The following is a 15,423-nucleotide window of genomic DNA, read 5'->3' as shown; positions in this document are numbered from 1 at the left end:
ATGAGAACTGCAAAAAATAAATAAATCAAATAAATAAATCTCAATTTGAGTCCTACTTTAGCAGCACTGGATGAAAACCTGATGATACAAGACCATTTTCCTTACTTTAATTCATTGCTTTTCAGAAGACTGTGGAACCTGCTTACCAGTAACAAAAGCAGTACAATGTCCCCATTGTCACAGGCACAGGCCACATGCAGCGCAGCCCAGAAGTCCTCATCCTGCTGGTTGACATTCATTCCTCTCTCAATCAGAATCTCTGCAGCAAAGGCATTATCATATCGGGCACACTAGAACAATGAAGAAAGGTCCGATTTAAGCAGTGATAAATGAAGGTGAACATTCATATACTGTACAAGGTGTTTTTTTTTTTATCCTAAAGCTAAAGAGACTTGACAGGAGACATTATATGCATAATAGAAACAACATAGGTTGCAGGTATTTGGATGATCAGTACTTTATCCAAATCAAAGTCATTGAGTAATGATTGAATAATAATGGTCAATTATGCAATATTCATTAAACAAATCAGTAACCACATTTCTACACTGAAAAATGCACTAGACACAATGTTTACTTGGTTTCTTATCATTTGTATATGTCTACAAGGGCATAGAAATTTCTTAAACACTTAGAGTAGCTTCCTGTTGCATTGTATTTTTACTCAAATAAAACCATAAATCCTTACCAGATGGAGCAGGGAGCCTCCAGAAGAAATAAGTGTATTGGGATCAGCTCCATCCTTCAGCAGCCTTAGGACTGAAAGATTAAAGAAAACTTAATGCAGCAAACTACTGCCTTCCCGCTCATCATATCCTGGGGTCTTAGAAGATTTTTTTTTAAAAAGCGTTAATACCCAAGCCTCAAAGACAATAGAAATTGTTAAAATAAAATCCCTACAACCAGCCTATTCAGTGTTATGTTCAATTTGGGACCCTTGAGAATTGTGTTAATTACACATTCAGTTTGCGTTCTTTCTGTTTCACAATTAAAGCTACAGGAATCCCTGGCACACAGACAGGTTAAGGATACACAATCTAACAAATCTACTAATATTGCACTCTCTTAGAAAATAGGGTTTGTTTGTGTTCCACACAGAAGCAAAATAACATTATTAGCAACTGTATAATAGGTTTAATATGAAACCAAAACAGTTATAAATAGAAGCATCAAAATATGGTTCTTGTAATGAATGTGTTTAACTCCATTATGTCAGATTAGGCATCTTCACTGAGGACACCTACACACTGAATCCACAGAATGAAGGCATTTTGTTCTACTTACAATGGTCCCAATGTTTTGTACAGGCATTGGAAGAATATAAATGTATGATATAGATAGTAAGCAAGCAAGCTCTGTAATTGAGAGGTAAGCGTGCGTCTTATGCTGATGCCAGTATTATGAACTCATCAGCCACTAGAAGGAAATGCATTACATGTTACATTGGAAATAACTTACACCTACAGTAACAGCAGCATAAAAATAAGGATCCCTCTTTTGTATTTTTTGTATTTCAATGGCACGTCACTTGTGAATAGCTTAACCTCAAAGAAGATGAGCCTCCAAAAAGATTTTATTATACAGAAATGCCAGACAAATGATGCCTCTGGGCTGTGGTTAGCTATTTGCCTTGGTTTTAATGTTCTTCTCATCAGGCAACAGCAGGAGATATTCCCAGCCAAGTCTGAGGGAGGCATAACTGTGACACATTCCTATTGATCATTTAAAGTGTTTCGTCTTGTATTGAAACATGATAATAAAGGGTAAAGCTGGTCTTCATGGAGATATTTCAAACATGTAAACATAAATATTAAAAACACCTGACTTAAATATTTAGGGTGGAAACTACAGACTTCCTTTTTACTATAGGTTCTGCATTACTGTCCATCCTTCTATTTTTTATTTATTGAGTGGAATTTGTTCACTAGAGAATATCCCATCAAGATGTACAATGCCTTGTGTAAAATCTATAAAAATGTGATTGGTGGTCAGTATATACATGTCAAGGTTCTATCTACAGACTAGCACAGGTGAAAAACACAGGCAGACCAACACAAACAAAAAAGAACAATAGACTAGATTCTCATTTCTCTTGACTCCAGATAAGTCTACAGTATCTGGTCCAAAGTATGCAGAAGCCCTTCTATCAATTTCTTTTTAATGCATTATTTTAAATTCATGCAATTTTTTAAAGAATTACACACACTTTACACAAGACACTTCACTTACTTTTACCAGCTCAATACTCCTTCATTATGAAAAGCATTTTGAAAACCTTGCTTTAAGTTACCTAAATAAGAACTCTACCTCAGCAATTAAGGTCCCAATTTGCTACTGCAATATAAAACCACCTCAATATTAAGGCCCCTGTATTCAGTGTTAAATGTCCTCTATAATATGACCAACATGCTGTAAACTATCAAACACTATGATATATGCTAGTCTCTTGAATGGCCTTAATAGCAGTCCATATCAAATCTCCAGTAAGAGTTATCAAAACAGACTACCTTATGGCAAAATAACCAGTGGTTATATCAGGATAAAACATGGCAATGGGGACAATAGTTATCCGTTTAAATCCACTGACAGGAAAGAGTTGTTAGGGAAAGGGTTGTTAGGGTTGGTAATAAGTCAGGGGTGCAAAATTGGCCCATGGCACTAGATTCTAATACCAAGGTACCTCATATAACGGCAGCAACATTACATTCAGGTACCAATAGACAGGTTTAAATTTGTATTGTTTTAGTGTTTGTTGTTTTCATTCCTTAGCAACCATAGATGATGATAGATTCTCATTAGGTCTGGACTACTCACATGACCCACCCACAGTCATCCACTTACACAGGAGAGAAGCTTTGTGTCTTGTAGGAAAGTGGTAGCAAACATGTTGCAGCGCACTTTACACAGTCATCTATTAAATCTTTGTTCAGCCAGTCAAAAAGATATGTGGACAATAGTAGACTGAACAGGTAACAATACATTGTAAAACAATATTTAGTGTTCGCAAGCCTCTTCATTTTACCATGAATGTTAAGTTGATTAAAAAATACCCATGCTTTGGTTAGAGGCATAGATTTATGTTAAAACCAAATCAGTTGTTGCAGCTAATATAAATGTAATCCGTTAACAAAATTCAGTGTAGCTGAATTCGTGAGCTTTTGTTTCATTAATATGTCGTTTTGACTACCTCAGGTCTGCCATCTTAGCTTTCTTAATGTGGGAATTTTTGTGTTAAGCGATATATATATATATATATTATATATATATATATATATATATATACACACACACACACACACACACACAGCACGATTGTTTCTAATACTGTTTGTCATTTTGATAATTAGATTTTTTACCCAGTAATATTTCTAAATGGAATAATAATAATGACAATTACAACTACATCTAACCACATCTAAAATACCCTCTTTTTAAGTATATGCTTGTTTACAAATCATTTTTTTTCCAAGAAAAAAAAAAAATATTACAGTCTTGCCATGGATCAGAGAGATGTGGCAAAATTTCCTTTTTACAAAATAAAAAGCAGGTAAACATGATTACAAATATGAATGTGATTAGATATGGGGTTTGTTTTTGTGTTACCATAGCAATTTTAAAGAGGAGACAATCTTCTATTCAGGGATACCTAGATAATTAGTGAGCATGTAGTCTGAGTGAATTTTTCTGGCAACAGACTCCCCATCCCCAGTTGTACTGTTTTCCTATGGTCATCATTCTACTTCTGAGATGTCCTGCTTACTAAAATATGTAGTATATTTTTGTAAGTAGATTTTTTTTATGACAAAATATGTTATTTATTGGTGAAGATGTGTACATTTAAGACAAGATGTTTGCTCAAATATGACACATCTGATTTTCACATTGTCTTATTTATCTATAACCTTATTGATTTTCACATTACCTTGTTTATCTATACATATACCTTTATTGATTTTCAATTGTAACTGCAATCCTGTTGTGTTTTGATTAATTTTAGTTTAAGTTTACTAACCATACATGGGTAACCCTTTTTATGGAGTGATCCACATGTGTGTAGATATAGATTCATATGGATAAAAACTACATTTAAATCATACAAACAGAAATTGCTCCTGCCACCTACCTTCATCTGTCAAAACTCAGTTACCATGAAATCAAGGACTCTGAATATAATAAAATATGTATTGAGTGCCTTGCTTTAAACTTGAAAAACAAAATGTATGTTCTATTAGGAACAAGCAAATTGAAAAATAACATGCAAAGCATCACAAGTTCATCAATTCACCTCTGCTTGTCTTGTGGTGAAATAATAATAATAATATAATAATAATAATAATAATAATAATAATAATAATAATCACAGTTTGTGATATTGGTCAATTTTATGTGTTGAACATAAGAAAAGTAATCAGAATGGAGTCAGAGGCAATGGAATCAATACCTTAAATATTCCAACTCATGCTGCAGTGGAAAATAAGTTTTTTTTTTTTTTTGCTGAAGCTCAACTCTCCATATAATTGAGTTTGAAAGGTGCCAGTTTGCCAGTATGGAAATTGAGGCTGAAACTTGAACACTAGAGGCCTGTGCAACTCTACTGGTAACAAAGTTAATGGCCTTAACAATTAACACATAAAACCCTCCTAATAATAATAAGTTGGTGCAGAGATTACAGTAATCATTCATACAACACGAAAATGTGCTTATCTGAAGGAGTACACTAGAGTTACACAAGAGTACATTTACATTCATTACAGGATCCAAACCCCGTTCAACCATGAATTTAACCAAATGCTGAACAGCCAGTATGAAAATAAAGGAAATAAAGAATACTTAATTTAGCCTAATGACAACAACAAAAATCTGTTCCAAAGACAGAACAATGGAAATACATTACTACTGCTAACATCTCATGTTCATGTTTTCTCTACAGGTAAAACATCTTAATCATTTATGTTGCAGGTTCATCAGCATTGAAGACTGGATTTGGGTGTGTACAGGGTTAGTGGGCTTAAGGTTTTTCCACTCAAAATATCAGACTAATAGGCAAGTGCACCCTTAGGCTGTAGTGAAGCCTGACAGATAGTCGGAGGCAGAAATGTTGGTAAAAATTAACCCAGTTTCTATAAGTGCTATGGCCTATAGCTTGCTGCTTAGTTGTTTAATTACATCTGTTGAAGAAGTTTTTTTTCTGTTGCTCAGGTTTTCAAATCTACATGTTCCTCTGTTTCAAACTGGGATTTTTTTTGAGTTAGTCTGAAAACATGATATTGGGTTTTATGTTCTAGTAAAGCACGAAATGCTGCCTTGTGATTGGTCAAAACACTATCAGCAAGATACAATATACTTATCCTGAAACCATGTGGGATTGAAAACCACACCTTTAAACTGCACCCCTGGTATCATTTTTATAGCAGGGCTTTCTCATGCAAATCTCAGACGTCTCCAGAGGTGCTCCATAGTTGACCAAAACACTAAATGTATCCTGTCCCTGTCATTGTGATCATTTCATGAAAATGTGTAAAGAGTACTTGAGAACCAAACCCTTCATGCTAAACAAACTTATTTATCATGTCCAGAAAGAGCGACATGGCACTGCCATATGGAGTGATTCTACTGCTCTGAGAGCTCCATTTGATCTGTGCCCTTGCCAAAGCCAAGCTGAATCCCTATCACCAGGAGTCTTCCGCAGTAGCCACTTTTGAATGCAGTTGACAGTGGCCTGTGCTGCCAAGCAGCTGGGTTTTTTTTAATTTATCAAAGCACCTGGGGCTGATATTTGCTCCTAATTAGTTTTTTTTCCTACTTCCTTACAATAGTAATTTCAGTGTCAGACCAACAGGGGAAATTGATGTTTTTAGAAAACAAATATTTTGAATTAGCATTCCAAAAACAGCACTTTCATTATTATTATTATTATTATTATTATTATTATTATTATTATTATTATTATTATTATTATTATTATTATTATTTTAGTGAGTGCAGACCCAAGACTTTCTTTGTAAGGGTAAATATTCACAAAATATTTGCTAATTTCTCAGACATGTACTCAAAGTAATACCTTGTATGGCAATAGACAACCTTTCTGTTTATTTCAGCAAATTGAAAAACAGGACAGTATGGGACAACTTGTTCAAGGATGACCTACATTTGAAAAAAGCTATTTACATCAACCACCAGTGATTACTCAATAATAATGAAAATAGTTGCTTTATCATGACAGATACATGCTCACACATCACTCTCCACTCTCATTACAGTCCCAGTGATTCTGAGGTATATATAATAATATATATATATATATAATATATATGTATAACATAACCAATGCAAAAATTATATCGTTCCGTTATAGCCAACATTAAGAAATCATTACATTTGCATTCCAATGACTGGATGTACTTTTATAAACACATGGAGATTTTGTGTAGGAAACAAATTATCTTAGCTCATCAATATTGAATAACTAATACCCCAAATATTTCTTTCTCACACAAAACTGAGGAAGACAAGGAATGGCAGTGTTGTCCTTTTAATTATTTGGTAGTGCTGTAATTTGCAAATATTGTAAATGGGCACTATTCACAAAGCTTGTGTGTTATTTAAAGAATGTTTTTTAAGCCTGTTTTAGACTGTTATAAAACTGTAAATGTATAACTTTATTTATTAAATGCTCTGTTAAAGCTCTGTCCATAGTGCAATATGTATATACAATATTTGTAGAGACATTCACAACAATAAAAGTGAAATAAGGGTCCCTTATTTCTAAAGCTTAGACTTCTTCTAGCTTAAACTTCTTAAATAAATGGACAACAGTGAAAGCCAGTTTAAAGAATATCAATATTTAGAAAATGCATGGACATGATTTTATGTTGTAAGAATTGACAGAAAGGTTTAAATTTACTGTGCCAACAAAATAGAGTTCAGTGACACTACCATCTGTGCACCTCATCAGAATGACTTTTTAGAAGCTGAAAGCAATATTGTACTCATTGTGTCAGTGCTCTTACTGATAGTATGGGGTTGAGCCAAAGAGTCTGGTGTACAAGCTGTGTTTGCATTAGACATGGAACAGACCAGCTTTAGTTTTTCCTTAGTTATTCAACTGACTTCCTACTGTTCACTGCCAAAGATGTTTACTATGGCTCAGAATCTGATTAGTTAAACTGTCAAGATCAGAAATAGGTTTCTAAGGTGCTGTTCAAAGTGTTTGACCCTGTCCAAAATGTTATTTGGCAGAAAGGAGCCACATTATTACTCTGCTTCGATTTCACTGTTTGGTCTCCCTTTGCTAATTGTTTAATGAACGCATTTATTTAAAACCTGCTGTTAAAATGATTTCAAATTAAATGAAACAGTGACTTCTTTTCCTCCAATCACCATAAAATCCTGTGCAGGTTTAAAGATTCAGCTAAGAGGAAGCCAGTTAACATTGAACCCAATGTTCCCTTACACAGCATTCACATGGCAGTTATTAAACTTGTCAGTGTCTATCTGCACATTAATGTTTCTGCTTCATTGTATTTAGGACATTTTGCTGGAGTCATCACTATCTGAACATAACTAAATGAGGTGGAGCTCCAGGCCCATAATTTAATCTAACAACCCCCATGAGTTTAGAATCAGGAGAAGATGAGGCAGTTCATTAACTTTCTACAGAAGCAGCCTGCTTTTTTCCAACTCTTTTCATCTCATTGCATGGAAACTGTTAACTGTATATTGTTTTTCTTTCCTTTACAGTCATTTGGCATTAATATGTATTTGAACCTCCTCATTTTTATGAAAACCAAACATGCAAAACCTGCAAACTGAATATCAGCATTACATATTTCAAAACGTCCAAGCCATGAAGCCATACCTTTTCAATAAAACATACACTCTGGTTTAATCATTTAAAAACTTTGGGGTGAATTCAAATTAAAAAAAAAAATTCCACCAAGTTTTCTTTAAAACTAGAGGCACTGAATATTTAAAATAATCCCAACATTGCAATGACACACAGAAGCCTACGTAGAGCATTTGCACAAACAGGACTCAATGGAGTTCAACGTGTTCGTCAGCAACATGTAAACAGCTTGTAATAGCCGATCTCACTGTTTAACTTTAGACTGCTTGGTTTATTGTGAAATACAGTATTTTTAGCATTACATTTAATGACCTAACATCTGTTACCCTGTAATTAAAAACAAGGCACACTGCAAAGTAACACAAAGACACTATTTGAATGGAGGCTTAGCACACCATGGCTAAACAAGGTTAAAAGCCATGCTGAACCTATGGAACTGAAGTGCGGCATTCGCTTCATTCCTGTTTTTCACTTTGCTTGTATGAAGAACAATCTGAGCAGGTGCTACATGTAATGGCAGATGCTATCTCTATCACCAGCAGTTACCATCCAGCCAAACAGTGGAGGGTAGACCTCATCATCTATGTGAACATTATAGGTGATCTAGTTATGTTTAAGACTGTACTCCCCTACTTTCTGTTCAATTTGCTGACTGAATTTACTGGATTTGTATTTTGTATCCACTAATATATTTATAGATATTTATCTGCAGAGTCAATGTTAATCATAAATCTTTCTAAACACGATTTTTTTTCTTTTCTACAGCCTGCCCACAAACATTTGGAGCCCATAAACATCAGTTCACTGGATCTCACCAGAGGTGTATTGAGTCTGTCTGAAGAAGTTATTATGATAAAGAAAAGTAACAGGTTTATTCCATTATTCAGTGTTAGAGATTCAGTGGTTAAAAAAAAAGCACTAATATCCACAAGATCCGCGGTTCAAATCCCGGCTCAGCCACTGCCAGTGTGACCCTGAGCAAGTCACTTGTGCTCTGTCTTTCGGGTGAGATGTTGTTGTAAGTGACTCTGCAGCTGGTGCATAGTTCATCTAGTCTCGTATCTTGTAAAGCGCTTTGTGATAGTGGTCCACTATGAAAGGTGCTATATAAAAATAAATATTATTAAATTGATATTCCTTGTTTTGTTCACAATCCACTACAGTATAACAGCGATAATAATATTATAACAAGACATTACATTCCACTTTACTGGGGGATCCAAATAATGGTGCCATTTAGATAATAATAACCTTGCTATCAAAAACAAATCCATCTATTCAACCATTCTGCTTCCAATCCACAGCATGCAAACAGCTGATTATGCAGACATTTTCTTTTTTCTTTTCTTTTTTTTTTTTAATCAATTTGGACATTTTTTTTTTCTGTGAGGATTCAATTAGATAAAAAATGTTGCCAAGGCAAATATGAATATTGCTATCCATGCTACCTGAAAGTATGTTTTGTAGGCCTATTAGCTCTAACTGTGCTGCATATTAAACTAGCTTTTCCACCAGAATCTAAATGAATGTCATTTTGAAGAATACAATTATAGATGTAGCTTGACATATTCTTTGTCTTGACAGCAGTAATATTTGAGTAACTGGTGTAATTAGCAGTGATTAATGCATTAAAATGCTAAATCATTTTCTAGTTGAAGCATTTAAATCTACAGCATTTATTTACACTCTGTACCATCTTTACAGTAAAAGTATGATCACTTAGTTAATAAAATGTATTCAACAAAATAGAAACTTTATCATGAATAATGTCCACAAAGAACTTATGGATGGGGAAATCTCTTGATGTCCTTATTGCTCTTATAAAACATAGTAAAATTAATCATTATAAACCTAAGGGATTGACAATCGGATTACAAATGCAGCAGTCTTTTTCAAACTGTTATATGTAAACAATTAAGGTTTGAATCCCACTGTAACCTTAGGCAACCTAATGATATCATGTGTGGTACAAAAACATCTTCATGCACCAAAATGTATTGTTGGGCTCATAACCGCAGGACATCTCCCCTGCAGAAGGCATAGAAAAAATAAAGCAATATTTCACAAGCCAGTTTAAAAGCTCTGAAAACAACTAGCAGTGTTATCATCCTGCCAATAAAGGAATAAACAAAGTTGAAACATTATTACTGATATACTGCCTGATGTCAGACATGCGTGCCTGGGTTTGCTTTTGCTAGACTCTAAGGGGTAAGATGAGGCTATAGTTTGGATAAAGAAAATACTGTTTATTGTATATTATCAACCACAGGCTGTAGGTAGTGCTTGTCATTATAATTATTTAAAACAGGGACCGTGAATTCCAGTTCTGGAAGGATATTCTACTACAGGTTTATTTGGTAAAAATTAAGAAACTCTGGATGCTTTTTTTTTATCGATTCAACTCCGATTTTTTTATGCCGCTTAAAACATTTCTTCTTAATTGATACTTGTTGGATAATGAGATTCAATCAGTTGTTGAACTGGTAATTAGGTGTAATTGTAAGCCCTTTTCTAACTGTTTGAAACGTGTAATGCTATAATTAATTAATTGTTGAAATGATTGCTGCATAATAAAATGTTTTTCACTTTTTTGTTTAATTGTTCTGACTGTGGTTTTGTTGACGAATCAACAGTTTTTGGAGAGCATAAATGTGGATTTGATAATCAACAATATAGTATATCTGCCCCACACTCCCCTTCTCTTCAAAGTTAGGCAGCCATGCAGTCACTTTTAGTTAGAAGATCTGTAGAATGAAACAATTAAAATATCAAAGGGTGATGTCACAAAAATGTTTTAAGTTCAGTTAAGCCATTTATTGTATGGCTGGAAAAAAAAACAAAAAAAACAAAAAAATAACCTGGACCTACAGTATATTTCCCTAGGCAGATTTTACTATGAACTGGGCTCCATAGTAAAACTATATATAGAAGATTACTACTTAGTTTAGTATTACTATATATGTGAGTGTTTCACAGTCATGGACTGTGTAATCATTACATATGTCATAGAAATAATGTTTTACATTGGAGAAGAAAGGATAATTAAAGCAACACCCAATATCATTTTTAAATTAACAAAAATCAGTTACATTTGTATTATAATGGAGGTGCATCTACATTTGAACATTAACATTCAAATCCCTGCATTATCTTACCAGATAATATATCTTTTCACACTCAATAGAAATGAGCACAAAAGATTACCTTGCACCTGTTTGCTGATGAATTGCAACATAGTGCCTCATCCTCAAGTGGGGTTTTCTGCCTTAATTTCCTACGCTCTAAGTCTGAAGCTCAGCGTCTTTCTATTATTTCCACCCAGTCTTTGTTAAAATATATTTATAGACCTTAGACACCTCTTTGTTTCAATTTGAAAGCCGTCTACATATTCTTTTATCTCTTCTTACAAGAATATTTTAAATAACATTTTTCTTTCTTTTGGCATCCAGTGATAGTTTTGTTTCTCTTATACAGCTGATTCTTTTTCTAACCCTAAATTTGAGTCTATTGATTTAAAAATATCTTTATATATTCTTTATACATTTCTAATAGATACTTAGGAAACCATCTATGTAATTACTTTGGGCAAGAACTCACTGAAAATGGTGAATTCACCTATTGTTAAGTGTTTTAGTCCCCTCTGGAAAATCAATATGAAAGTGTAACAAAGATGTTTCCTAAAACATAAGTGCCAACTCTTTAGAGTTACCTTCGAGACCACTAGCTTCTTATTAATCAGTCAACTGTAGCAGAGGCTATCAACAATTTTGACAATGACACACGCCAGATTTAAAACATGTAATCTGACAAATATTGAGCCACTGAGCCACTCAACACATTGACAGCACTTCCTGGAAGTATTTATTAAAGCTAAGCCACAATTGTAAAGATGAGTAATACTGTAGAAACAAGTCAATTCAATCATGAAAGAATACAATTCAATACAACTTTGACACATTACAGAGCTTTATGAATTCAGTAAAATGTTTCTATTCTTTGCTACTTGCTGTTAAGGCATTGTAATAACGTGCAATTAAAATGAATAAAATAAAAATTCTTAGCTGCTTAATAACAAAGTCAGGATCTCCAGACCTTCCTGACAAAATAGGTGACTGTTTCAATTTGCTTAACTGCAACAATTTAAAGCACACATATCTAAGGTTTTGGTGGTCTGAATAATTCTGTAACTTTCATTTGCCTCAGTCTGCCGGTCTTTTTTATGGCAGCTAAATTTTAGCCATTTTATCAGCAGAAGCTGTGTGCGTATCACAACATTATTTTGTATACATTAAGTATGCACTAATGTCCACACAAACTAACTAATCTGTCATGCCACTAGTTTGTTAGCCTATTAACTAAGGGACGACATATAGTAAACTAGACGTAATCACGACATATACACACATTTTGATAATGATGATGATGATACCAATCAGTGGTAAAATCACGTACAACAACGCAGGGGGGGGGGGGGGGGGGGGGGGGGGGGGGGGGGGGGGGGGGTTTGTGGAAGCCTGATCCACCAGGACAAAGACCTGTTTTGATATAGAGCTTTGTGCTTTTAAAATGTGAAAGTGAATAAAGCAAGGTGGTATGTTGGATACAGAAATACAACCTACAGTACAACATGTGAGTACTGTCTAACAACAGGTTGTGGTCCAGCTGATTAACAATTAATAAACTATTCTATAGTCAACACTACACTGTACAGAAATAAGTATGAATTGCTAATGGTTTCTAAGATAATCTTGCTGAATTGATCTTATTATTGTGAACATTGCTCTAATTCTGCTCATATTCAGGTGTTTGCTGTGTTTAACATAGATTGCAGTAACTCTGTTTACACATGTACTGTAAATGAGGGATAATGTCAATTCATTGTTACATTGTTGTGTGATTATTTAATATAGGCTATCAGTTTCACAATGTATTGCATTACTTAAATGTGCTTTTTCTATACACTACCATAGACACATTGAACACTAAATGTTTCCAAATTATATTGCATTAATTCCTTTATATAAAGTACATGAACTCATTGTGTGGAGGCTGTCACCAAATCCAACTTGTATTCTCCCTGTCAAATTTTCTTCCAAATGCAAGTCATTTAATTGATTTATCCCCTGCCATTTGAGCACAGTGCTGCAGTCAGGATATTTGTTTTTGACATTTGTACAACCAGTTTGAAGAATGACCTAATATTTCACTATTTGTTACAGCTCATAACAATTCTTCTAAGTCACAAAGTTAATTTGCCCTTTTCACTGCAGGCCCAGTAGCAAGCCTTAATTTAATTTTACCATATTAATGATTAAGTAAAATGTTACATTAACAGACCATCTATATGGAAAGACAGAAATTATGAAAACGTGTGTGTGAATTGTTATGGTGAGACTAAAATCCAAAGACAAACTTGTTGTAAAAGTACCAGAACCTGCCCATAACTCTGGGATTATATTAACCATGGCATCCTGCCCAGTTTGAAAAGCCCAACACTATAACTCACATTTCAATAGACATATCATTGCTGTAGAGCTGTGATGTGAACTATCCCCATATGATTTTCCCTTTCTACCTTTTAAGAGCACAAAAGCTAATGCAGAGCTCCCTCTGGGCTCCAACTCTGCACTATTCAGACATGTCCAGGATTGGAACTAGTGAGCTCCCATTGGAATTACTCCAATTCCAAGTGATTTTTACAAGGTGAGAGACAGGGGCACCACTCAATATGAATTATTAACTATTCAACAACCAATTCTATCAAAATTATCATCTTTCTGCTTTTAAATTTCTGATCCGACACTGGTTAAAATGAGTTCTCATAGTTGAGGCTGCAAAAATCAGAAAATGTGTAACAGATTTCAAGGAGAATGGGACATTTGTTTTTATCTGTGGTTATTTCAGTGTTGGGCTATCAGAGGTGAGCATGAAATTACATAGAAGGATACCAAATTAAAAATGAAAGGATGCAAAAATTGGACAGGAAAAAAAAAACAACATACTGAAATTTGCCCATGTGGTGCCATCATTTCCATCATAAGCAAATAAACTGAATGGACTAAAACCAAACCAGCACTTCCCAACCACAGATCTTCTCCTGAACTATAAAAAAAATGCAACACACACATTAAAATTGAATTGTTTTAAACTTGCCAGAGTTGTAAGCAAAACTGGGCAACTTCAAGAAGATTCAAATATACAGATCAATCAACAGAAAAACAGCTTCTTAACATCACCAAATCAACAAGCAAATTTAGTGCAAACCTGTTCCAAATTGTTTTAAAAAAATAGTAAAATTGTTGGATACACTTCAAAATACAAGTACATAAACTGCACTATAGCTGTACAGTACTTCTGTTGCATTATTACTTTAATGTCTTTGCAACAAAATGATATTGGTCGCTAAATCATATTGTTAAGTAAATGTTGATAATTAATCCATTTTTACAATCACAGAATTGTGTGACCTTACAGATCTTACCCCTGTGGGTAAGATGAGATGAAGTTTAAATATCTTGAGCTACAAATGCAGAGAAGCCTTGCTCGTTTGTATAGAGGTTAAGATGCTCCTGTGCGATAAGTGTAGTCACCTGGTCATGTCCAGCCTCCGCCCTGTTACACTAAATGCATGCAGTAAATATTGACATATTGTGATACTTGCATTGTGAAGTACACCCAGATAGTTTTATAAATAACTAAATACATGAGAATGCATCTTGGTCATTATATTTACTGTAGTGTACCCCATGACTACATTGATACAAAATTTTAATGCATTGGTTAAAAATCATGTTATCTACAAAATCGGTCTCAAATTTCTATATCTGACTAGGTAAATGGATGCACCAGACAGCCAACAGATGAAAAAATGCCTCACAGTATTTAACATTGACATGGGGGGGGGGTTAAAAATATATGAATGAGTGTTGCATTTATAAATATCAGCAAACCTAAGAGATCATTGACTGAAATGTTTCGTACCTTCTTTGTCATCGTGATGAATGATTGCATCCTGGATCATTTCTGACAAGCCAAAGTGGATCTTATATTTCCTCTTCTGTTTCAATTTGGACTTGTGCCCAGTTTGTTTTTGTAGTGTCTTCTCTCGCTCATAGTAGGCCTTGATCTGGTCGCAGCGCATGCGTTTCACTAGCCGCTGGCGCTGTCCGAGCGGGAGGGACTCCAACAAACATTGGTCGATTTCCATGTCATGAGATCGAAAAACATTACATAACTGAAAACAACCTGCAGGGGGAGAAGAGAGCCTGAATCAAAACCAATGTGATGCATGGATAGAATTATTAATCCTATTGAAATATATTGAGATTTGCTGACCTTTCCCATCCTCCAGAATAAGGCTGTCTAGCCAATATTATAGAAGCAACATTCTGCTTTTTGAGTGTACCCCACTGATATTTCTGAATTACAAATCAAATAAGAGATGCCTTTACCAAATGCAGTCACAAAACAACCTGAAACCTTTTTTCTCCACTATATTGCTTTTTTTTTATCACAAACCACAAATAGTAGAAACATCTCCTCACAATTCAATCCACTTGAGCTGGACATGTCCTTTG

General features: G+C 34.4%; 1 protein-coding gene across 2 annotated transcripts in view; it reads right to left on the bottom strand.

Annotated features, from left to right (window-relative positions):
- Positions 1–15,085, bottom strand: part of LOC121320806 (unconventional myosin-XVI-like) — a 127,316-nt gene extending 112,231 nt beyond the window's left edge. For both annotated transcript variants that reach the window (XM_041259454.1, XM_041259455.1), the window contains exons 1-3: positions 14,828–15,085; positions 689–759; positions 147–290 (exon numbers count right to left, since the gene is read on the bottom strand). In XM_041259454.1, the coding sequence (XP_041115388.1) occupies positions 147–290; positions 689–759; positions 14,828–15,053 (441 nt within the window). In that variant the 5' untranslated portion in view covers positions 15,054–15,085. The remainder of the gene's footprint in view (positions 1–146; positions 291–688; positions 760–14,827) is intronic.
- Positions 15,086–15,423: the final 338 nt, after the last annotated feature.

Source organism: Polyodon spathula, chromosome 9, assembly GCF_017654505.1.
Source record: "Polyodon spathula isolate WHYD16114869_AA chromosome 9, ASM1765450v1, whole genome shotgun sequence".
NCBI lineage: Eukaryota > Metazoa > Chordata > Actinopteri > Acipenseriformes > Polyodontidae > Polyodon > Polyodon spathula.
Note: the sequence above shows the minus strand (reverse complement) of the source record. Positions and strands in the feature narration are given on the sequence as shown.